This window comes from Rhipicephalus sanguineus, chromosome 1 (assembly GCF_013339695.2).
Source record: "Rhipicephalus sanguineus isolate Rsan-2018 chromosome 1, BIME_Rsan_1.4, whole genome shotgun sequence".
NCBI lineage: Eukaryota > Metazoa > Arthropoda > Arachnida > Ixodida > Ixodidae > Rhipicephalus > Rhipicephalus sanguineus.
Window position 1 is genome coordinate 210,780,669 of NC_051176.1, and position 24,871 is coordinate 210,805,539.

Below are 24,871 nucleotides of genomic sequence, written 5' to 3' on the forward strand. Positions count from 1 at the left end.
AAAATTTAAAATACAAATTTTCCACCCCACCGAATTCACTCCAATTCTACAAGGTGGCTGTGAGATGTATACAGTTTAACATGCAATGCATCATTTAAAGCCTGATAATTTGCTGTCATGACCACTGTAATAAGCAAATTGTACTATGCTACCATCAGTATAAGTTCTGTGTACAGCCATTACTTGTCATGCATCTCAGCTTCAAACTAGCAGACTGGCATGAAACAGACTGGCGACACCATCTAGCTTTCTATGAATGAACAGCTAACTGCAAAGTATATAATAATGTTTTAGCAAAGACAAAGTAACTCTTTACAAAATACAGTAGGGATGATGAGGTTATTTTTCAGCAATGTTGTCTTCATGTCAAAATTCGATTCAGCAAAATATATTGTTGTTTCACTATCATTTTCTGCAGGGTCTTTTCTTCCAACTACATAAAACAAGTGTAGCAAACTAATGCATATAACACAAATTTGCAAGCAGATGTCTCAAAACTGGCTGTAGGCTCGCTATTTCTTTAAGTGAATATGCCTAGAGCACTGACTGGCTTTGCAACATGTAGCCTAAGGTTAATAATTAGGATGGGATAGGGCACTGCAGTTTCTTTTGGAACTAGTTGGAGATTTCAGATGTCCACTAGTGTAACTCATGTTACAAAAAATATAAACCTTTATAAAGTCTCTACTATATTAAAAATTGATGTCTTCACTACTTGCCATACAACAAAATCATGTTTTTAATAGCAAGTGGAAAGCACTTGTCATGAAATAAAACAAGGATGTTCTGCATCTTCAGAAGAGGTGTTATCGCACTTCCATGCAACTTGTGATCTCTTTATTTTCTTGCAACTGGCGGTCGACAGCCTCAGACAGGGCAAGCAGGAACGTTTTTAGCGTCAGCGTACCATCCTGAAAAATTAATAAAATTAGCAAAATGTAACCACCCTTTCTTTATGTAATAAATATGAGATTTGGTTTTGTGTAGTGCTATAGGCACTACACAAAACCAGAAGAGGCAGGTGGTACAGAGAACATCTCATTGTGCTAGGAGAGCTCCTGACAGAAACATCTTCGGTTCCAACCACACTTAGGTGACACCCTCCATGACAAGAGGTATATATCTTTCATTGCCCAGATGTCCAATCTGCATCTAGCACCTGCTTGGATCAGAGTCTGCAGGTAGACGGATGCAAGTGTTGATTACTGTTCTGAATAATTCTGCTGCAGGAGAGCCACAGTTGTTGCCAAGAAACACAAGTGACTGAGTGAATGCATGAAGCAACTTGTTTCTGCTGAATATTTCTAATTATTAAATTAGTATTCTTTACTTCCAGGCAACCTGCAAATTAAATTTCTTGGTTCAGACAAAGAAAGTATTATTTCAACAATCTCCCTATGCTTTTGCAAACAATAAATATGATGTGATGTGTATTAGCGTTATTACACTTTGCTCCTTGAATGAACATCTGGTAAAATGATGTTTTTGTGTTTCATTAGGCAGTATTTACATGGGGGACAAATCCCTCGCTTCACAGTAAGGAGTATGCATCATGTGGTGATGCCATGCCTCTTTGGGGCCAAGGCTTTGATGTAGACATCACCAGGGGATGGGAGCAAAGATAGAAAGTCGACAGAACCAGTGATAGACAGTTCAGTACACTCAAGAAAATTATGGCACAGATGTGAAAAGGCACACTTTATGTCCTTGTAGTGAACACAGAGGGTGCTAGCCTGTCCATGTTGGTTCTCTAGTCCTCGTCCTGCACCACGACATCTGGTCATAAAACATGCATCAACTTGCTCAGCAACATCACTAAACCTGCCTGTGGGAAAACACATTCTGCAAATAGATGGAGCCGTGAATATCTAAGGCAAATTTTCTAACTGTGTAAAAGCAGAGCACAAAGTTGACCTCTCTCCACTCTATTTTCAAATGGAGGTCTGCTCACTATGGAGGGCTGCCATGTGTTGTCATAGAATATAGTACTCCCATAGAGAGCTGCTATTTGGCGATAGCTCACACAAAGCAGGCAACTTGTTTAGATATGTTCACTTCATCCTATTGTTACTTACTATATTTATAGTCAAGAGTTCGACGAAATATCACCTGGCAAGGAATGAATATTGTAGAAAAATTGTGCACTCCCCTAAATCAGGAGCAAATGAAAAGAAAACTATTTAATACGATGATTTAAAACCCGTACAGGTTTCTAAAAGGACAGCCTTTTGCATTTTCACTTCATTATGAACAAGAAACCCATACGGGTTTCGAAACGTTATCAAATAGCCTTCTTTCCACTTGCTCCTAAGTTTGTCGACTGTACGGCTTTTCTACAACATCTAGATTTATTGACAATGTTAGCAAAACAAGCTTAAGCAAGATGTTTCCATTTCAAATTTCAACGAGAGTTGTACATTTCCAAGAGGCACCAAATGTCAAGTGCTCACTATAGACCACACCGGCCCACATGGGAAAAAAAAAATGTAACATAGTAGGCAGGGTGCTGCCCCACGTCTTCAGAACGGAGGGTGCTGAGAGGGAATAAAAATCGTACGTATATTGCAGCCATAATATCTTCACTCATACTTATTTCACTCAAAAATTATTTCGGTTTTACGTTCTTTAGAAGATCATTCCAAGGTGCTCTTGAGCGGTGTGTCTGAACTAAACAACAACCAAAGAAGAAAAAACGAAAATACAATATTTTTGACAGGAATAAAGCATGTTTTAAGCATTATTTATTATCTCATTTCAGAGTAAAACCAAATACGTAGTTTTTATTCCTGTATGTTTCAAGGGCAAAGCTAGCAATCTGAAACAACACAAACATTATGCAAAACCAGTATTTGTGTCTCTTGGGCAAGTATAATGCGAGTGACAGCCTGTTCAGTGCAGCACTACCATTGCTAATCCAGGTATGCTGTTTGGTACACAAGTAGACGTAATGAGGTCACGTCTACTTCATTAATGCATTCATATTCTACCGTCTCATCACTTACCAATTCACATGCCCACACATACATTTTGATGTCTACATAACTACCTTAGCATTAATCGCATTTTTGGAAGGACTCAAGCTTTTAATTCATCTGCACTGCCACGCGTCATTGCACTTTGGACTGATCTTCCCAAAGCCATGGTCATAATCACTGACCGTAACCATTTTCGAGAACTAAGCAGACACTTTAATATTGTATGACAATTTCATTTCTCGTATTGCATGCTGCTTTTGGCCTGTATAATGCTTTTCTTTTTTTTACACTTCCAATCCTTTGCCTCTGTTTTCATTGCTATGTACTATCGCGCTCAGTATGAGCTACATTACATGAGCACGTGGCCGAGTGCTCTACAAGGTTGTACAGTGGCGCCGATCATGGCATATTTTCGAGTTATCGGGAGAGAGTTTGGCGTTCCCTGCTAGCACGCGTCCCCTCCATTTGCTTTCACCCTCGCCCTCGTTTTGCCCTGAGGTGATACCAGCTTCGAAAATGATAACTTCGGGGTGAAAGCAAGCAAGTGGGGGCGATGCGCGCTCGCACCGAGCAGCCAAACTCTCTCCCGATAACTCGAAAGTACGCTGCAATCGGCGCCGCTGTACAACCATGCAGAGCGCTCAGCCACGTGCTCACGTGATGTAGCTCATACTGAGCACAATAGTACCCCCCTCACTCAATGCTTATTTGGAAGCCCTGTGATATGTTGTAAATAATTAAATAAATACCTTACGAATGTTGCTTCATGAACACAAATCCACTATGCCCGCAATCTGTACTGAAGGCAATTTTATTGAAGTAACGCAAAGTACAACATTTTCTGACACTGCCGTGCATGCTATGCATCAATCCAGATTATTTTTCCCTTTTATGAATAACAGAAAAGTGAAACACGACGTGTTTTCGAGGACAACCTTTTGTGTTCTACATTTACTGGTATATTAACAGGTGCCATTTTTTTTCCACACCTCTCAGTCTGGTTGTGGAAAAAAGAGTGGAAAAAAAAAAGGCAGACACGTGCAAGGCACAATTGCTCACAGTTCATTCTTGTGTTGCAGGTCAAGCATGCTCTAACTAAACTGAATCATTCTTGACAATGAAATATTGATGCCTTTAAAGGCACTTCAATATTGGAACACAGAAAGGCTTCCAGATCTTCAGAAAAGTACAATGTGTACACTGTCACGTTTGTATTTACCCTGGCAGAGGTAGTATATACACTTCTATATAGACTGTTGTTACATGAGCACCACCATACTGCACACACAGTGGCACTGTCTATGAGCAGCTGCCATGCTGACCTGGGTGAATGTGCCCCATTGTATAGCAGCTAGAAGCTTGGCAGCAGTTGCTGAAGATTGCTTAATCTTCTACTTTGGAAACGATTCTGCAAAACGTAATGTAGTGATGCGGCTCAACTAAGCCAAAGTTTCTGCTGCCTTATTAAAGCAGACAAAGCAGCCAACACGCTGCATGCGCATGCGTTTGAGTCTACAATCAGTATATATAAAATGAATCACAAGGATGTACCCTTAATGCAACATCTGCCTTGTAAAACCATTTAATTTATTTATCTGCTTAAGCATATTGCAAGTCAGGGCTGTCGTTGGGTACGTAGTATATGGCAACAAGGCAAAAGCACGCAAAGACAAAGACTTCCGCACACTTCATCATGCGATCCTCTACGACGCACTAACCCATTTCGCGGAAATTATATCTTCATAAATAGGGTCGGTTCTTTCATAATGACATTACTCCTGAATATTACTGCTTTGCAGGACAACAAAGATTTGGTGTTGAAGAATAAAAGTTATGCATCAAGCCTAGTTTATTAACCCCAGAGATTGCTGTGTTTAGCCACAGTTTCGGCAATAATCACACAGCAGGCTACATAAGAAAACAATACCACTAGCTGAGGAAAATATTTTAACGATTTGTTCTTGGATGTTACAGGTTGCATTTTTTTACCGTAGACCAGAACAATTATCACGATTTCTGCTTCTGCAGTAAGTGATCAGATACCAAGAAGATCTTTGAATTCACACTGGCAACCCATTGATGCCGCTGCTCTTCGTTGAGCACTGCTTAGGCTGCTTATTAGACTGCTAGGCCTAACCATTAAACACTTCGTTAGAAGTTGGAAACTGAAGGCGCAGTTTTGTGCCAGTCAATATGGCTGCAGAGTAGCATATATTATCAACCACGTGTCTGCGCGCCTGACATGATCCGTTTCACCACTAGTGGCAACACTGCAGTAGCCAACTAGCGGAGGAGCATCATAGTGAGGTGCATCACAAGCTCGAGCAAGAATGACTAGCAGCGTGCATCTTGCATGTGACTGGACACATTCTCCACAGCTGGAGCAATGTTTGCTAGAAGCAGTGGCATAAATCCAGAAGAATCACAAGGGGCGACACACACCTTGTTATGGTGGCCATTTTGTTGTTATGAATAAAGGCTTTGTTTCTATTCATATAACAATTAAAATCATGCTTTGAAACAAAACTAAAAAACAAGCACAAGTTCCCAACTCACGTAACTGCATTGTTCTATTGAGTGTTCTCTGAAACCGGTCAAGCGGCAGTTGCAATTTCAATAGTCACACACAGCTGAGGGGTATTGAACACAGGTACACACTACAAAATAAACAGGCATTAAAAAAAAAAGAAATTTGAATGCGTTATACTTATTCAAATATATGATGTTTGAAAGATAAATCACAAAAGGGGACACTCGCAAGGGGTGTCTCCCCCAGCCTGAACACAAGGGCGGGTGGGGTAATGACCCCCCGTAACTCCCCATAATGATTTACGCCAGTGGCTAGAAGCATCAATAGTGAGTGATCGCAACGCCACCACTGCAGACACCACTTTGGGCAACATGAGCAATAAGATGTAGTGCATGTCAGTCAGTGCACTGTCCATATATATACTCTAGTTCCCCTTGCAAAAATCTGGCACATCCATCATGGCTGCCACATGTTTCCAGCATCGCATGCATGATCTGCTCTCAAAACACCCTGTAGTGTTCAAGATTTCAGTTAATGTCATCATACATATTTATGCCAAGATTAGTTGGCAATGCCCAAGAAATCCTGGAGGTTAAAAAAATCAGGCATCTGAAAAATTGATTGGTGCTTGTATTCGATATTTTTGCTACCAGAATATATTTATGAGGCACTTCCGCAGTTTCGATTTTGTTGTACGTAGCAATAAAGTAGTCTATTGAAGTAAAAGCAGATCCAACCAAACTTTATTCGTGTATTTACTTCATTATAAATATCTATGTCTGTTATATCGAGGTTTGAGTACGCAGGTTTTTGGGTGTAGCGCCGCGTACGAATTGGTAAGAAAGAAGATGACAGGAAAGAGGCGCACTCGCAACTGAACTTTATTTTGAGTCGATTGCAAATATAAAGCTATGAAAAGCACCACATGTTACCTCTAACACTGCCACATAGTAAAACCAGATAAAACCAGATAAAATGGCCTACCGCACTAATCATCGAGATAGTCTATTTCACATGAAAATAGGTCAAGAGACGGCTTGCTGATGCATCTGCTGCCCAACTTGTTGATGACATATGCTTCAAATAACTCACGCTCTTGTTTTCTTCTATATCTTTTAAGTACTCGCGTCTTCTCCAGCTCAGGTGCGCAGTGGGCTGACGCGCACTGTTTTATGCAATGAAGTGCCAAGTTGCTTCCCGTACCACTCTTTAACGTGCCCTTATGTTCCCTTAGACGTTCGTTGAGGCACCGCCCCGTTTGACCGACGTACACCAGTCCGCACGTCAGGGGGATCCCGTACACGACGTTCCTTTGGCATTCGATGAAGGACGTGACGTCGTGTACGTCGTGTACGAGATCCCCCTGACGTGCGGACTGGTGTACGTCGGTCAAACGGGGCGGTGCCTCAACGAACGTCTAAGGGAACATAAGGGCACGTTAAAGAGTGGTACGGGAAGCAACTTGGCACTTCATTGCATAAAACAGTGCGCGTCAGCCCACTGCGTACCTGAGCTGGAGAAGACGCGAGTACTTAAAAGATATAGAAGAAAACAAGAGCGTGAGTTATTTGAAGCATATGTCATCAACAAGTTGGGCAGCAGATGCATCAGCAAGCCGTCTCTTGACCTATTTTCATGTGAAATAGACTATCTCGATGATTAGTGCGGTAGGCCATTTTATCTGGTTTTATCTGGTTTTACTATGTGGCGGTGTTAGAGGTAACACGTGGTGCTTTTCATAGCTTTATATTTGCAATCGACGCAAAATAAAGTTCAGTTGCGAGTGCACCTCTTTCCTGTCATCTTCTTTCTTACCAATTCGTACGCGGCGCTACACCCAAAAAACCTGCAATGAAATACCAACTAGCCTGCATTGACACCCTTGTCCAGTATAATTGAGTACGCACTCGCACACTTTTGTAAAGCGGATAATGTGTGCATTGACTGAGCTATGACAGGAGTTCAGAGAAAATCTAAGAAATAAGCAAGTGGAAAGGTCAACTCTAAGATGGAATAGAAGGGGGGAAGGTGAGGAAGCACATAAAGGCGGTACAGCATAAAATTTCATGAGCACAATAACATGTCATGCATATAGAAGGCAAGGTCACAATACATGAAACAAAGGCCATGCTGCTTTATGAAAACCAATCATAATTCACAGGAAAAAGAGTTGTAAGTGCAGGTACCTTAAGACATAAACTAAATTATTATAGAAAAGAAGAGTGCACTTGACAATAACTACAGGGTGTCTTGATGTGAAAAGACAACATACAAGAAGGTTTAGAGAAGATTGTTTACCCAGAATGGTCACTTCATGTCATTTTAAGCCACTTTCTTCCCCATTTTATTTTTATAACTGACTGTTTACAGGATATAATCTCATGCTTGCTTCCATTAACAGGAAGTGATTTTTTCATCTGCACTGCCTCACGCCAAGTCCTAGTAGCTCTTTGAATAGAATGAGTACTACTTGCTAGCACGAGGTTAGATGTCTTCTGTTGCAAAAAGTTTGCTGCTTAACAGCGAAAACTGTTATTGCCACAGTGGCACACTCCAGAAAACATATTTGATAAGATGAAATGAATAATTTAACCAAGAACAAGTATATCTTGCTAGTTGCTCATTTTTATAGATGTTACAAAAGATGTACACCCCATAGTGTTGGCTGTTTCAGATCTTATCAAGCATTTCATTAAGTATAACATTCTGTGTAGTTTATTCATTTAAATACAGGGTGAATCCATCTTCTTTCATCGACAAGAAAAAAATAATTGAGAACAAGCAAGAAAGAAAAATAGAAAAGGCCTTTTATGCAAAACCAATCATATGTTGTTACCAGGGGAGCTGTTCTCAACGTGTCCACCTTGTGGACATGTCCATTTCAGCGGAGCGCACTGATTTACTCGAAAAACCCAGCGAGCCGTGACGTCATGGCGCTCTCGACCATGCCGACGCACCAAACCCGCCAGCATATTCCCAGTGTAAAAAGAAAGAGAGTAGACAAATTGTACAGTGAACATGTTCAGATGTTTGATAACGATGCAGGGAATGCGTATCGACCTTCTAGGTACATTAGGCGGGCGGCCGCACTAAATCTAAATCGAGGGCTAACGTGATCAGAGTTTGTGCACAGCCTCCGAGATGTGCACCCAAAAGCGGATCTCTGGGGGCTGCGTTTGTTGCGTTGAAGTGCATTCCGTCCCTCTCAATTGTGTCGAGAGTTGTAAAAGCTTTGTGACGTCAAAATGACATTATGGAAGGAGAACTGGAAACAGGGGGCACGCTGATCGCCGAGCTCCAATCAGTGGCGGCCAAAACAGACAGTTCACTAGGTGGACACATCGAGAATAGCGCCCCAGCTATCCCAAGAAGTTGCCAGTAATACCAGCAGTGTGCCTATCATCATTTTAGGGGTCGTAAATAAAAACAAATTTACAAAGCTACAGCTGAAGCTCAATTTAACGAAGTGATGAGGGTGCTCGAATTATATCGTTAAATCAGGAAGTTCATAAAATTGAGAAAGGAATTTTCCGGTCCTTCAAAATCTAAAATTGTAACGTAGCTTCGCTTGAAAGCTACCATGGCATTTTAATTGCCGCTAATACACGCCTGCACGTGTGAAAAGTCCGCAAAAGCAGCCCAAGCATGAATTCCTCCCATATCCAGGCGATACAGGCGAGGTAGACGATCACATCAAACTATGACAAGCTGCCGATATTCAAAGAAAGGGAGAATGAATGCAGTTAATGGCGAGCAGGTGGAGCAAGTTCCAAGGAGACTATCAGTGCCATTTTCACTGTCAGTAAAGTGAAGGAACCCAGAGGGATGCACACGTACACATTTCGCTTTGGCTATTTACTTTTTGAACAAACATAAAAAATGAAATACACAGAAAAAGTACTGTCATCTATATTCATAGGTCAGCAAACTCACTCATGAGTCGACTCACTTAGACTCAGATCGAGCCGTGAGTTTGAGTCTGAGTGAGTCAAGGTGAGTAATATTTTGTTGAGCTTGAGTCCGAGTGAGTCCGGTTGAGTAAAAATCTTAGTGAGCCTGAGTCTGAGTGAGCCCTAAGTGCAAAATATATTTCTTGAGTGAGTCTGAGTGAGCTCCACATTTTTTTGCCAGCCTATGGTTCTATCTACACAACTTCAGCATTACTATGAGCCTTATTTCCGCTCACGTTTATACTCCCGTTGACTCACATATACTTCAAAGCACTAGTGTTCATACGCCAGCTCAATATTTATTAATAAGGGCGTGAGTTACGAAGAGAGGAGGGGGGAAGGGAGCAGATTGACCTCCCTCCGCAAACTCTTTCACGGGAAGTTCTTGATAAAAATATGTCATGTGAGGCAGCTATTTCAATCAAAATGTCCTTACTGGATTGAAACCACAGATAACACATATTTGAAGGTACAAGGTCAAAAGGTGCCAAGTAGAGACCAATTATGCAAGATATTGGTGTTAAAGAGCATTGACACCATGGTCGAAAACGCCAATTATACGCTAACGGACTCATGAGTCGACTCACTCAGACTGACTCAGACTCAGATAGAGCCGTGAGTCTGAGTGAGTTCGAGCGAGTATTATTTCGGTGAGTTTGAGTCCGAGTGAGTCCGGTTGAGGAAAATTTTGGTGGGTCTGAGTCCCAGTGAGCTCTAAGGACAAAATATATTGCATGAGTGAGTCTGAGTGAGCTCCACATTTTTCGCCGACCTATGTCTATATTACATCTCTAATGGCTGAATCGGCACTGTTAGTTAAGATTCCACATCACGAACTAATTTCGCGGCACGTAAAAAACAATAAAGTCCAAATTTACTTTCGTTGGCGGCAGTTGGTGTCCGGTGTTGCATTTGACACTTGCTGGAGCCCTTAGGGCATAGCAGGAGGAACGACTTGAAACCGGGTACTGGAGCGTAGCCAATGTGGGTTCTGTCCAGACGGAGTCACTGTGCATCTTCCTTTCGCCCGAGCCAAGGTTCAACTGCCCAGAGCTCTAGGTCGTCACTTAAATCTTGCTGCTTTCTCCCGAGATTCCTTCGGGGTCAATTGTAGGAGAGGAGCCTTTCTTCCTGCCGGGCCGGTGCACACGGTGTTTACACTGAACTTTCCTGGCGCCGGGACCATGGGGCCCGCGCAGGGAGAAACTTCATGTTCTGCTGTAAGATTCGCAGGGGGCCCGCTCAAGGGGGCGGCTTCGAATTCGCACTGTCTGGCGACGTCATCTCTTGGCACAAATTCACTTTGCATTTGATTATTCAACGAAGTGCATTTAAATATGCACACTCATGACAGCCATCTTTCGCATAAACCTTTAAATAACGAAAGCAACCACCGTGTTCCTCTGGGAGTATTTGCGGGGATAACAAGGCACTACCGCCCAGCACAATTTGATATGTAAGAGCGCTGCCAAGTGCAGCGTGCAGCCTCGTCAAAATAAAACTAGTGTCGTGACTAAGACGGCTAGATGTTCTAACGCGACAGTGTTACAGCGCACGTCTAAAGAAAGCAGTCTGTGTAAAATTTGGAAAGAAATCACTGCATTTTTGCTCACTTATTGCCTGAAAAACTTCGTTAAATCGAGTTCAGTGCCACGAAAGCTTCGTTAATCTGAGTTAATGACAACACTGAACCCTACGAGTACCTGCCAGGGAATAGAAATTTTTTCGTTAGATTGAGAAATTCGTAAAATCAGCTTTCGTTATATAGAGTTTTAACTGTATATCCAAGCTTGGGACGTGGCTGGAACCTGCCAGCTAAACCAAAGTACTAAACTCGAGGAAGCAAGACCACAAAGAACATGCTTATCACAGTTTAAAGACACTGTTTAAAGACACATATGACACTGTCAACATCTCTAGTTTAAAAGCAAAGGACCTCTCACCACAGTGCAGATGGAATGTGCTATGAAAGGCAGTTTTCGCAACCGCCTCCCACTCAGGCCAACAGCTCTGTGGCACAAGGAGTTGTACAAGGACTGCAGTTCATCACCCATCTCATCAGCATTGCTTTCAAGGAAACTCATGTTTTCATTTATGACAGACACCTGCAGAAAAAAAAGAAGAGAAAGCATACTGCAGCACATTCATAAAAATGAAAAGGCAGAATAATTAAGATACTCTTATAAGTCCCCATAGTTATTCTTTCTTTTTTCATAAGTAACGAGAGACTAATTTTTCTGAGTACACTTGCCAATCTTAGCGAAAAAAGTCAACAACATGCATGCCATAAAAAGGGTACTATCGGGAACAGTGGAGCGCATCAAAAATTTCTTTTCTGATGCTTGTATTACTGAAGCAAACCTATACCATTCAGTGAGACCAGCATGAACAGCGAGGCTTTCCAGCAGCAAAGCAATGACGGCGGCAAAAAAAAAAAGTAAAAAGCCACACTTGATAGCAAACTAAGCACGCACCCGACTCCTACGTGTGAGCTGACCCTCAGCAACACCACGTGGCAAAAACAGCTGCTTTAGCGGCAATGTTAGCAGCACTTCTGCGGGGTTGTGCCAGAACTATTATACACAAAACAATAGTCAAACATACTGCAGTGGGATATGCACTGTCACTCTTACCTTCCGAACTGAGCGTACCCAGCAGCAATGCTGATTGTGCGATCGGCAGCATGCTCCGCTGTTCATATTTCAATTGTACGTATCGTTTGCTGTTTGTCGTTTGCTGTGCTTGCTAGTTTACAGCTACAAAGGTTATGTTTTCCAGCAATACCTGGCCCCAATTTTGCCGCTAAAGCAGGGAAACGGTGGGCCTCACTGCTGCCAGCGCAAGAAAAAAAGAAAAAAGGAAAAAAAAAATTGGCCGCGTATCTGCGTGCTTCGCTGCAAATGTCGTGTAAAGACGATAGAAGAGGCGCTGTGTGAGATATACACGCCATCTGGCAATACGTCGGGAAACATGAGTGCTGTGTTGCGTGCTGGTAGTCCCGGCGCAGCAGCAGGCGAAGACCGGCGGTGACCAACGCGACCGGCGGGGACGCCAGCCAGCCCGAAAACGCGGTTTGGCGCGAAGCGCTGAAGCAGAGAAACGTCCGCACTCAACGAGTACTCTCCACACACTCTTTTATTTACACGTCGCCTGGGTAAAACAGGAACGCCAGAGCGGCGCCCACAACCGGCAGCCTGAAGGCCGCCCACCACGCTGCTTTTTCATTTTTTAAATATTTTTTTTTTCACCTTCTTGGCCTTCTCAAAACTAAAGTTTTTCAACACCAACCCATGGCATTCGTAAAGTGCAATACAGAACCGAAACCGAAACACAACAATGAGCTCGTGCGAAGGGCACGGAGGAAGGCAAATTTCAGCGCAGTCGCATTTTCAGCTTTGTTGAACCAGCGCTCACTAGACGACGAAGTAAAAGAAGGCACACGACAGGCAGCGCCTGTCCTGTGCCTTCTTTTACTTCGTCGTCGTCTAGTGAGAGCTGTTTCAACAAAGATGAACGCATACCAACTCGCTCAAGCTTCCATTCTTATGCATTTTCAGCGCAGCTTAAGAAACTAGGGTCCTTAAAATTACGTATGTATGCATTTTCTATTAAAGGAACACGCCACCTAATACTTACCTAGTGATGTTGCACCTCAGATATGCATGATATTTACTTTTTGATCGACAACGTTCACAAGTATGAACAGCCATACCAGTTCAAGACAGCTGGCCCTTGGGCAAGTGGTTCAACTTTGGCCGAGTGGCTGAATCGAGGGACGTGCCGACAAACAGAAAGACAGACAGACAGACCAAAATTTCTGCGTTTAAGTTCCCCAAGAAAGACTATCGTCTTTAAAAAACGGTCTCGTGGTCAACTGTAATGTGCACTTGCGGGAAAACAGGCGTGCTTCGCTGCAACACAGTGGTGACACGCAGGCGGCGTGCCACCTGCTGCTCGCAGCATCAGCGCGTCATGATGCGACCATTCGCCCATTCTTTCTGATAAAATAAATAATTTAATAATGACCAGTGTGACGGAATTCGCCATGTTTTCTGGATGGAAAAGATGATCATTGAAGTTTTTGAACTGAGTTTTCGAAGTAGGCGTTGCAGGCAAATACTCTGCCAACAGTGCAAATGCGCAAATTGCCGGAGCAACCGCCAATCGGAGGTTCGCATACATTACGAATTCCGTCAGACCACCCTTAATTAATGTATCTATTTTCCCAGAAAGAATGGGTAAATCATGACGCGCTGACGTTGAGAGAAGCATGCGTCATGCTGCCCGCGTGTCACCGCTGTGTTGCAGTGAAGCACGTCTTTTCCACAGGCGCACATTTCAGCTGACCACGAGACCGCCTTTTGTTTTGTTTTTTTCTTGCGCTGGCAGCAGCGAGGCTGAGATGCCTCACTTGTCACCCATTAGTATCGCTACAATGCATTGCCTTGTGGCTCCTAAGAGCCATCGTTTCTGCGGATTTGCGGCTAAATCGGGATCGGGAATTGGCACATCACACCCAAAGTTTTCGAATTAACCGGGCTGGTACGGACCGCCGCTTCAAATTACCCACTCAAATTTACATTGCAAAATATGGGGCCGCAGAAGTCCTTCTGATTATGTGGGATTTCGACATAACCGAGTTCGAATTAATGAGGTTTTACTGTATTACCCTCCCATCGATTCACCATTTTTTAATTTTAAAAGCTTGTTATACCGGCTTATATGCTATAAGTATAGTAAATTTTAAAACCTAACATATTTTATAGGTTATCACTTGCATTCTACCGAAAGTCAAATCCTGCTACTACTCAAAGTTGCTTCCACTTCCCTTTGAACCAAAAAGAATGACATGCATATGCCTTGTTTCAACTTTAAAAATATTGCGCTGGTTAGTTGGGTCATGACAATTATGCTTATTTTTCTTTATAATATGTGATATAAACTATTCGAATTCGCTTCGAAATTCGCTTTGACCAAATCACTATTCGCTTCGAATTCGCTTCGGACCTAAAATTTACTATTCACACAAGCCTAGTGAAAATGTATAGGGATTACATAGAAGATGCCACATGGACACGATCCAAGTGCAAATAGCCAGCGTTTCTTAAAACAAACAATAAATAAATAACCTATTAATTACTATTAGTGACCTCCAGTCAACAGCGTACAAATGACTGATTTTGTAGGCATAGTTAAAGTTTCTAAAAACAGTGCACACATGTTCACAAGTCCTACAACCACACATTTAAAGGGACAATAAAAAAAAAAAAAACATTTTTCACATATTAGTAAATAACACTTTTATGATATCAAAGCACACCCCTTGGTGTGAGAAGATGCTTAGTAAGTGAGAGAACACGGCAAAAGAGAAAATACATGGCAACGTCATGTTGAGGTTCCCACACCAACTCGCTGTGACGTCTTAGACTTTGACGGCGTCTACTGGGACCTACATAATTCTTTATTGGTCAAAATTAATCACATTGTTTTCTAAGGGAGCTAGAGACTTAACATAGTAAATTTCAAGAAATTTTACTGAGCCAATGTGCCCAAAATCCAAAAAGAGACCCTGAAATCTGTGATGTCACCCTAAAATTCAGATACTGAAGTTTTAGCATGAAATTCAAAAATGAAACCTGGACCGTTTTTCTGTTTTGATAATGACCTTATGACAGTAAAGTTAATGATAATAGAGTTCTGAAAAAAAAATTCATCATTCTTAAGTGATTTACTGTTTCACTTTGGTGTCCCTTCAAACATACGTGGCTGAGCATTGCCTAGAGGCAACACAGCAAAAGCATCTTTTTGTGAACATGTTTTGTTTCTGAGTACGGAATTCCTGTTTAAATGACTTTGGTCAGCACTGAATGACTGAGTTATGCAGTAAGCATAATTTTTCTATTAAAGCAGGAACAGAGAATGAGGAAGAGATTTGGTGCACAACCCACATTCTTTTAAAAGAACATTTAGAGAACAAAGTGTGATACAGTATGCCTGGTTTCAGTGGTGCCATGCAGTTAAAAAAGAGCAGATGCAATGTACACCTCTATTTAACACTTGATGGTAACTATCTGTACAAGTGGCATACGTAGCCATAGGTGGCCTTGGGCGAAGTTCTCTTCCAGTGTTCTACTCGGCAATGTCCATACAATTATTGAAAACTGTTCTTTCTTTTTGTTTGATATAGCTGTTATTCGTGTGTTTGTCACATTACAATTAAATATAAACATCTGTTTCGGGTATTCTTAGGCCTTGTGCTTAAAGGGTTAGAAAAAGAGCTTCAAGCAATGAAACTTCAAGTGTGGTAAGCAGAACGTCTCCCTAAACAACAAAGGATTGTAGTGTAAATGAAGCATTAGCTGCAGTAAGCACGAGCTATGAACAAGAGTGAAGTTTTTAATTGTATTTAGGCATAGCTTTTGAGCAGCTCCATAAGCATGTCAACAATAGCAAGCATGTGATGTGTAAACACATAGAACATGTTGAGACAATACAGAACATACTAAAGATTACAAGTGCGCACACTTCATTTCACACAGTCAACTCAAAAGCACTCCTGTGTGCGCCCATCTGTGCAAATCTAGCGTTTAAGAGCTCTACACTTTTTAACATAATTGAAAAGACAGCTCAAAATATATATAAAAATACAACCTACCCTGTAAAGCTCTTTCAAGCAGGACATAATGATCTTCGAGATGCATTTTTGGCTGGGATAACCAAGGTGATATTTGAAGTCAGCTCTGTCTACAAAGGCCAGGTCTATGACCCCACTGATATTTGAGGTTGTAAGAATGAAAACATTTGGGTATCTGGAGAAATAAAGACATTTAATACATAATGAATTATGATTAGGAGAAGACAGCACTGCCCCAATAAATTTCTCAAACATTAAGAGAAGTCTACTGTAAAATGTAAACTTCAGCCAAATCTCATTACAACAAGCATAGACACACAGCATATTAGTATCACAATAATACAAATTAATGATGTTTCATGCCAATATCAGCTCATAACAAATAAATACTTACAATTTCAGTTACAAGATTCAATGTAGTTAAGTGCAAAAACATGCAAGGTAAGCTAAACAGCATTTATGAAAAATTATTTTATATCTCAGTTACAAAGCTTTCAGATGGAGAAAACATTAGGATCCAGCCTCCAAAAGGTTTGCTTACACAGATGCCGCACCTTAACACACACACATAAACACGCACAAAAAGAGGTTATTGAAGTGTGTGAAACATACACAAATACAGATAATTGGTACTTATTGAGAAATAATCGCATTTCATTCATCATTACCAGCCTACTTTATGTCCACTGCAGGACGAAGGCCTCTCCAAGCAACGTCTAGTTTACCCTGTTCTGTGCAATCCAATTACGTTTTATGTAGGCTTGCGTTTAGGTTCGAAGCGAATAATGATATTATACAGAAAAATGAGCATATTTGTCATGACAAAACTAACCTGCACAATATATTTTAAAATTGAAACAAGGTATGTGCAAATGTCATTCTTTTTGGTTCAAAGGGAAGTGGAAGCAACTTTGAATAGTAGCAGGATTTGACTTTTGGTAGAATGCAAGTAATAACTTGTAAAATATGTTACGTTTTAAAATTTACTACGCTTTGAGCATATAAGCCGGTACAACGAGCTTTTAAACTTAAAAAATGATGAATATGTGAACAGTAATATGTTCATTTAACCTTGAAGTGGGGCTTCGCGGCAGTGCAAATTTCCCCTGGACAGGTGTATTCACGGTATAACACCCCTGCGCTGATGTGAAACCAGCTTTACAGGGGGTTTCATGCGGTTTATATACGCTTATTCATTCATTTCAAATACTTCGAAATTTTGGATAATTTAAATTCGTGTCGAAGCGAATTCAAATACTCTAATATTCGTTCGAATATTCGAAGTGCTTAAATATTCGCACAAGCCTAGTTTTATGGCTACAAATTTCTTAGTTTCACCACCCCACCTAACTCTCTGCCGTCCTCAGCAGCATTTCCCATCCTCTGGCAACCATTCCATCATTCTCAGCGACCATAAGTTATCATGTGCAACATTACACATTACACATTATTTTGCCTGCCAAGGTCCATTTACAGTGTATAGTGACAACGGTATTCACAACCAATGTAGAAATCAATAAATAGCTAATAGTGTCGCTTTAATATTAGTTAATATTTAGAAAAACCAATGGAATGACTCTTCAATACATTGAGAGCTGTTATTAAAGGTAGGTCCCAATATGAATAAGTAGTAAAGTGCTTTAGCACTGCATCACCCACATAGCTGAGACATAGCTGCAGCTTGCACAAGCCTGTACTTTTTACATGGCTATTATAAAAAAAATTATTAGAAAAACCAAAGTAGAGTCATTATCATTACAATAAATTATTCAACCTAATCAAATTCACCGCAGGACAAAATCTATAGTAGTTGTGCCTGCCCAGCATCAACCAACCCCTGCAACTATACTAATCTCATTGCTCCATCTAATCCTCACCACCCTCACCTACACTTCCCTATCATAGGCCCATTATCTATGTATAATGGAACATAGATAATAGTAGGTGATGCATCAGGAAGAAAGGTATCTTCTGTCATGCAGTAAAAAAAAAAAAGAGCTGCTCGATCCACATACCTTTTCATAATGTCAATTTGCGTCAGCAAGGCATTGACAACACGAATTGCATCTGATGGCTCATTCCCTCCAATTGCAGTGCTACGACAGTGCGCCAAGCTTTCAACCTAAAAATACATTCAGAATTGAGAAATAGATAAAAACTAAAAATGGAACAGCAGAAGGGCAAACACCACTTGCACTTTGTATACCATAAAATGTTAAGAGGAGAAATAACCAGTCATAACAGTCAGAATATTGTTAGAACATTGCAGGGACACTACTGGTACAGAGAAACTTAATTCAAGAATCAGCTGTAGATGTTATGGCACAGCATGGAAAAAGTTACATAAGATGAACACAAGAGGGCTGCAGTACCAGCTTCCAAGCGTGGAATCTCTTTTAAATAAACATAAAATCGACTTAATAAATCTGTCCACCTTGTAAAAATTTCAGCTCAAAGGAGTACTGGCATAAAATACCAAACTTGAGATGTTTGGGTTCCATTTCTCTGCATACATAGTCATCTCTAACTGAATATTAATGGTGAAAGTAACTGAAAAAATAACATCAAAATATAGCATGGGCTCTCCCAATTCAGATACATGTGAAATGCACAAACACTTTTATTAACCAGCCCCTTAACTGGCTTTAATAAAATGGGTTTCATAAAAAAAAAACGTTCAGCTTCAGCAACTTTTGGTTCTCAGTTATTTACATGAATGTTCATGCAAGCTGCACAATTTAAAAAATGTTTCAATTTAGTGTTTCTTTAAAAAGGTGAACCCCGATTGAGACTGGAGGAGCAAAGTGGAACTCCTTTTTGGTCCTTTTTCAGAACACAGGCATATTTAACTCAAAATTATCAATGAGTATAATAATGAGAATCATAGGCATAGCTAGAGATGGGTGTACTCCATCTATCCACCTCCATCCCCTCCACCTATCCCAAAATTTTTCAAGTTTGCATGCGCATACACGGGGGTCCCAGCTAACTTTAGCCTGAGTTCAAAAATATGCCGACGTGCTCTGCAACCGCACGACCACATGCATGTTGCTGACAATTGCATGGAGTAAGTCACACTATTTTCTGTGTGCTGCTTAATTAGGCAAGATTAATTAATTAACTTTTGAAGCAATTGAAGCTGGGCCAAAATTCCGATCAGAAGGTGGTAGAACAATTTGCAAAATGTTTAATTAGACAGTTTCGAATTTTCTATCTATTAAAGGGACACTAAAGAGAAACAATGAATCGGTTTAGATCGATTAATTGTGCTCTGAGAACTCTAATGTCGTTAATTTCGCCATCATACGTTTACTAACAGAGGAGAAAATCAAGTTCAAGGTTTCATTTTTTAATTTCGCGCCGAAATCTCCCTGCGTGACATCACGGATTTCAAAGTGTATTTATCTTATTTTGGCGCGATTGGCTCAACAAAATTACCCCAAACTTGGTATGTCAAGTCTACAGCCCCCTCAGAGGACAACATACTTAATTTTTACCGATTAGGAAGTACGTAGTCTCGAGTAAGCACCGTGAAAACATGTGACGTCACGGTGAATGATGCGGAAACTTCAAGGTGGCGTCGCCACCCACATTTTGCTTTTGCGCATTTTCTCGCTTGCTAAGCGTCTTCTTGCAGCAAGTGTGGTGTTTATGGTAGTATCATGAAAGAGTACTTTACTAATATGAGAAAAATCGTTTTTCTCTTTAGGTGTCCCTTTCTATTAGTAATTTTCTGCTTACTGCAGGTGCCGCAAAATAGAAAAAAGTACCACACAACATACCTCCTTGCATGCTGTGATTGCAGTGTTCTTTAACATTTTCCTGCAAGCAGTGTTCTTTAACATGCTTCCTTCGTGGCGGTTCATGACTGCGTTAAGTAGATGCAGCCGTTATTGCTTCTGCTGCTGTAAGCAAGAGGTGCGCCATCACACAATCAGCACCACTGTACTGCCCTGTCGCCTTTTAAGCAGCAGCACAGCCGGCCCTACGGTTGTTTGCATGCAGAACATTAAGGAGCACTGCAATCACAGTGCGCAAGCAGTCATGTCACGCAATATTTCTTCTGTATTTCATGGGCATCTGCAGTAAGTAGAAAAACACCAATATTTAATAAATAGAAAGTTATAAACAGCCTAATTGGATGTTTTGGAAACCTACATACAACTTTCTTATTGGAATTTTTTGCCCAGCTTGGTTGCTTCAGAACTTTCGTAATTAATTTTGCCTAATTAAGCAGAACAAAATAAGTAGTGCGACTTACTCCGCTCAGTAGTCAGCAACATGAATTTGGTTGCGGCATCATAGAGTGCGTTAAAATTGTTAACTCTGGCTAAAGTTCACTGGGGCACCCTGTATACATGCATACATACAAACACGTGCACATACATCGAGGAGTTAACCCCCCCCCCCCCAAAAAAATATATAAATGAATTCCTGGCAACAGCCCAGTCAAGAGTGCTTATGCAATCACAAAATCAGCCAATAGCTGTAGGCCCTGCTTCCTTTGTAGGCTGCTGACATTGTGGAGGAGAGAGAAAGCAAATTCTTTACTGTTTTAAATGCGAATGCATTTCTTAGTCGGGCTATGTAAGGCATCCGGCGTTGTCCGCGCGCCTCTCCGCTCTCATTCCCTCTCCCATAGCAACAGCTGCGGGCGCACGCGCTTATCCTCGCCCCTAGCAACCGGAGCAGGTGGTGCAGGCGGAGTAGCGGAGAGGAGGAGCGCGCTCTGGCGTGTGAGGGCGCTCGCATCGTGAGAGCTTGGCAGAGCTCCCGCCTGTGTGGAGTGAGTGTAGGAGAGGGTAGGTGTAGTGCTTCGCCGCTCCTTCTCTCTCCTCCCGGCGCCACCGCCTCAATGCAGTGCGCTTGAAACGCGTTTGTAGCGTTTGTGCTGCATTGAAGGCGGTGGCAACATCCCTGAGGTGATTATGAATGCGCGTAGGAAGCGTTCGTTGAAAGAGGCGCTCAAAAGGGAGACACTTGAGCGCGTCGATGTGTCCAGCTTTATGCTATTAAAATTACTACGCCATGTACTCTCGGCGCAAGAAATGCATTCGCATTTCCTCACGATTCCCTTCGGGGAGGTGGGGGCATTTTTTTGACAAAAGCATGGGTGCAACAGCCGAAATAGGATTTGGAGCAACTTTTGGAGCAGCAAAATGTTGCTTTTGGAGCACAAAAATCCAAATGTGGAGCAGGTTACGAAAAAAACCTGATTTTTTTGGCATGAAATCCCAAATTTGGAGCAGTATAACAAAGAAGGCTTACTTTTAGAAAAGAAAACAAAAATACGTACAAACCATTAAAAATCAGCTAACTTGTGCACAGTGCACGTGAACACTGCTATTTCAATAAAGCAGTGTGTTGAGCCACCTCAGTGCAAACAATGACTAAGTCCACATTAGCATTTGCAGGGCCTGTCAAATAATTCGACAGGCATTGCGAATGCTAATGTGGACCTGCAAACCTGGCAACCTCGAAATTCATGAGATTCGTAAAGCAGGAGCAAGTGGGGGTGGAGAAAACGAAAACTGGCGAACGTTTTCGTCTATTTGTTTCTCAAAGCTGCAGAAATGCCATACACAGCTGCTCCAAATGATTGCCAATAATTTTTTAGACATCGGCGATCATACTTGTACTGGTAATTACACGGTGCATGAACGAATGAGTAATTAAGGAACAAAATGTGCTGTGTCCCTGAGAGCTAGTACCAATAGCCCCTTCTAAATCTCATAATGATTTTTTGCACACACAACACGAAGACACAGACAAAAAGTTCACAAGGACCAGCGCAGGTCCTTGTGAACTTTTTGTCTGTGTCTTCATGTGGTGTGCGCAAAAAATCATTATGCAGCCAAACCAACTAGCCCGTCTTTCCGTTTTATTGCAGTTCATTTATAAATCTCAGTACGCTTTTCTGTAGGACACCAGCATAGTGCAGCAAAAGTTGCTTAAAAAGTGTTCTGCACACAATAAAACAAGCATCAGGAAATTTGAGAACCACTGTCCTTTTTTACTGCGATAGCAATTATATGGACACTCTCAACGGGTTTTTGCCGTCACGTCCCGTATAAAGTCCAAATTGATAACATCTCCATGTGCATTATGTTCTACCACAGATAAAAGCATGCGAGTGCGGGCGATGAACGCGGCTGGAGTAGAGACCAAACCAGCCAGCCCATCTCCGTCGCTCGGAGAACGCATGCGATAACACCACTCCGCTCGGAAGGCCTGCCGTCGAAGCAGAGAGGAAACGGCCTGCCTGTCTTGAACGAGCATGAAAAGACACGAGAGGGGAGGGGTGTTGCTCAAGCAGCAACTTTTAACTAGGGGTGTGCGAATATTCGAAAATTCGAATATTTTTCGAACAGTGTTTGCTATTCGATTCGATTCGCGCTGGAATTTTATTATTCGAACTATTCGAACTTCCCAAAGACAAATACAGTCAACGTCCGATTGAAAGTGACCCCTACAAATTTTTAATATGCTTCACCTCAGTACACTCTCGCATTGCGGCAAAGCTGCCTTTCAAGCTCCGTTACGGTCGAACTTGTCCAAGAGACAACGTCCGATTGAAAGTGGTCCCGAGGTTTTCAATACGCTTCACCTCATCACACCCCCGTATTGTGGCAAAGCTGCCTTTCAAGCTCCGTTATAGTCGAACTTAGCCAAGAGACAGTCAACGTCCGATTGGAAATGGTCCCTAGATTTTCAATATACTTCACCTCATTACATCTCCGTATTGCGGCAAAGCTGCCTTTCAAGCTCTGTTACGGTCGCAAATGTATTAAGAAAACGCTGGTTCCAACATAGAGATGATAGATGTGGCAGAGGTGGGGGCTCAATTAACGCTGTTTTGGACCTGAAATTTGGGCAGGAAGTCCAAAAAATTGGACGCCGAAGCTTTTTAGCATCCAAAATTTCAGATGTTCTTTATATCGACGTCGTAGGCAGATTTGGAACTCTGGACTTGAGGGAGCATACCCTTGTCCGCCAGAAGTTGAAAGAACAGGAGAGGCTGAGAAAATGGCATCTTTGCCTATCACATGTAAAGTGTTGTCGGCAACACTTTGGTTGCACCAAATCATGTATATAAATGCAATTCGGCCTCTACATTGCCTCATTCTTGATAAGACAACTATGAAACACCACCCCGCCAGCGCTTCATCAACCCAGCAAAAAGAAACACTTTCTCATAAGAACATACTTAGGGATTCTCTGCAACTTTTTTCTGTAATTTCACTTCGAAGTATTCGAAAAATGTTTGAGAAATATTCGAAAATTATTCGAAAATTATTCGATTCGATTTGCACTCAATCTTTATTATTCGAATTCGCTTCGCACTCAAAATTTTGCTATTCGCACAGCTCTACTTTTAACTTTAATTCTAAGGGCGCGGTCGCGATTGCTGGCGCGTGCGCTATCTCGGCAGCCATCAGCAGGCGGCTCTTATACCCTCGTACACGCTGCGCTCTCAATAGGAAGACACTGTGCAGAAAGAGCATCTTTCCCTGGAGCGGTCGCATTATCTTACACCAACGTTTTGTAGAGTTACGCGAGATCGGATACAAAAGAGTTTGCTGCCAGCCTCACTTCGTATAACATTACAATTTGTTGCTATCGCATTCATTGCTTTATTCTTGCGGTGAAACTGACTGTTTTCTTCCCATTTGCGGGGGGGGGGGGTAGGGTTAGGGTCTGCGCGTCTGTATTGGATGATGATGCCCACACTGCAGATGACCAATGCGGCCTCCATTTCTCGCTAAAATTTGTACAACTGGAAAAATCTTGAAGCTGGTCGGGCATTTTGGCGCAGCGTGGCGCAATTTAAACAAATTTCACAGTTTTGGCTCAGCTTGGCGCAAAAATAAGGAATTGTATCAAATTGGCGCAATGGGCGCAGCTGTTGCACCCCTGCACAAGGTAGTAAATTCCCCACAGCATACAGTAGTACAATAATATTTGGCTCACATGTTCACATAAACCACATCTGCAGATTGGTAACACTATTTTCAATATGCTCAAAAAGTATATCAGGGCCCCTTTGAAAGAAAATTTAGTGTACTTTCAAACAAAAAGCCCCAATCTATGAAGTCCACTTTAACATCTCTAATTGTAATTGTTTAATAATAATAATAATAATCTCTGGGGTTTAACGTCCCGAAACCATGATATGATTATGAGGGACACCGTAGTGGAGGGCTCCGGAAATTTCGACCACCTGGGGTTCTTTAACGTGCACCTAAATCTAAGTACACGGGCCTCAAATCGTAATAGTTTCACAGTAACACAAATTACATGTGATGAGGGCACTTTAGCACTGAGGATTTTTATTTACTGCAGCTGTGCACTCAACATTTCCTGGTTATTTCACATGTTAAGCAAATCTGGTGAGACGAAAACTGACAAGGTCCATATCACCATCCATACCCAGTGTGAAATTTCATTCATTCTTATGTCAACTAAGCTGCCTTAATATTTGGAGGAAAGGGTTTCTTAATAACCAATAAGGAAACAACTCACGAACAGATTAATAGAGTAGAGGCAGCATTCGATACATTTTTAAAAAATTTCTTCACTTCACTAGAAACATTAGGGAAATGTGAGCAATGTCACTGTGTTCTTGCAACGTTCTTCTTGCAACCTATTGCTAGAATGTTTTGGTAAAAGTTCACATAGTTTATGACCTTTACCAAAGGCCTCTACAAAGGTGCCACTTGCAACAAGAAGCTAATTGATTCCTCCGACAATGCTAATAAGGTAACTAGGACTAACAATGTAA

General features: G+C 41.6%; 1 protein-coding gene across 2 annotated transcripts in view; it reads right to left on the reverse strand.

Moving 5' to 3' along the window:
• Positions 1–441: 441 nt before the first annotated feature.
• Positions 442–24,871, reverse strand: part of LOC119406587 (pachytene checkpoint protein 2 homolog) — a 34,850-nt gene continuing 10,420 nt past the window's right edge. For both annotated transcript variants that reach the window (XM_037673325.2, XM_049419033.1), the window contains exons 7-10: positions 18,105–18,211; positions 16,111–16,264; positions 11,399–11,560; positions 442–911 (exon numbers count right to left, since the gene is read on the reverse strand). In XM_037673325.2, the coding sequence (XP_037529253.1) occupies positions 807–911; positions 11,399–11,560; positions 16,111–16,264; positions 18,105–18,211 (528 nt within the window). In that variant the 3' untranslated portion in view covers positions 442–806. The remainder of the gene's footprint in view (positions 912–11,398; positions 11,561–16,110; positions 16,265–18,104; positions 18,212–24,871) is intronic.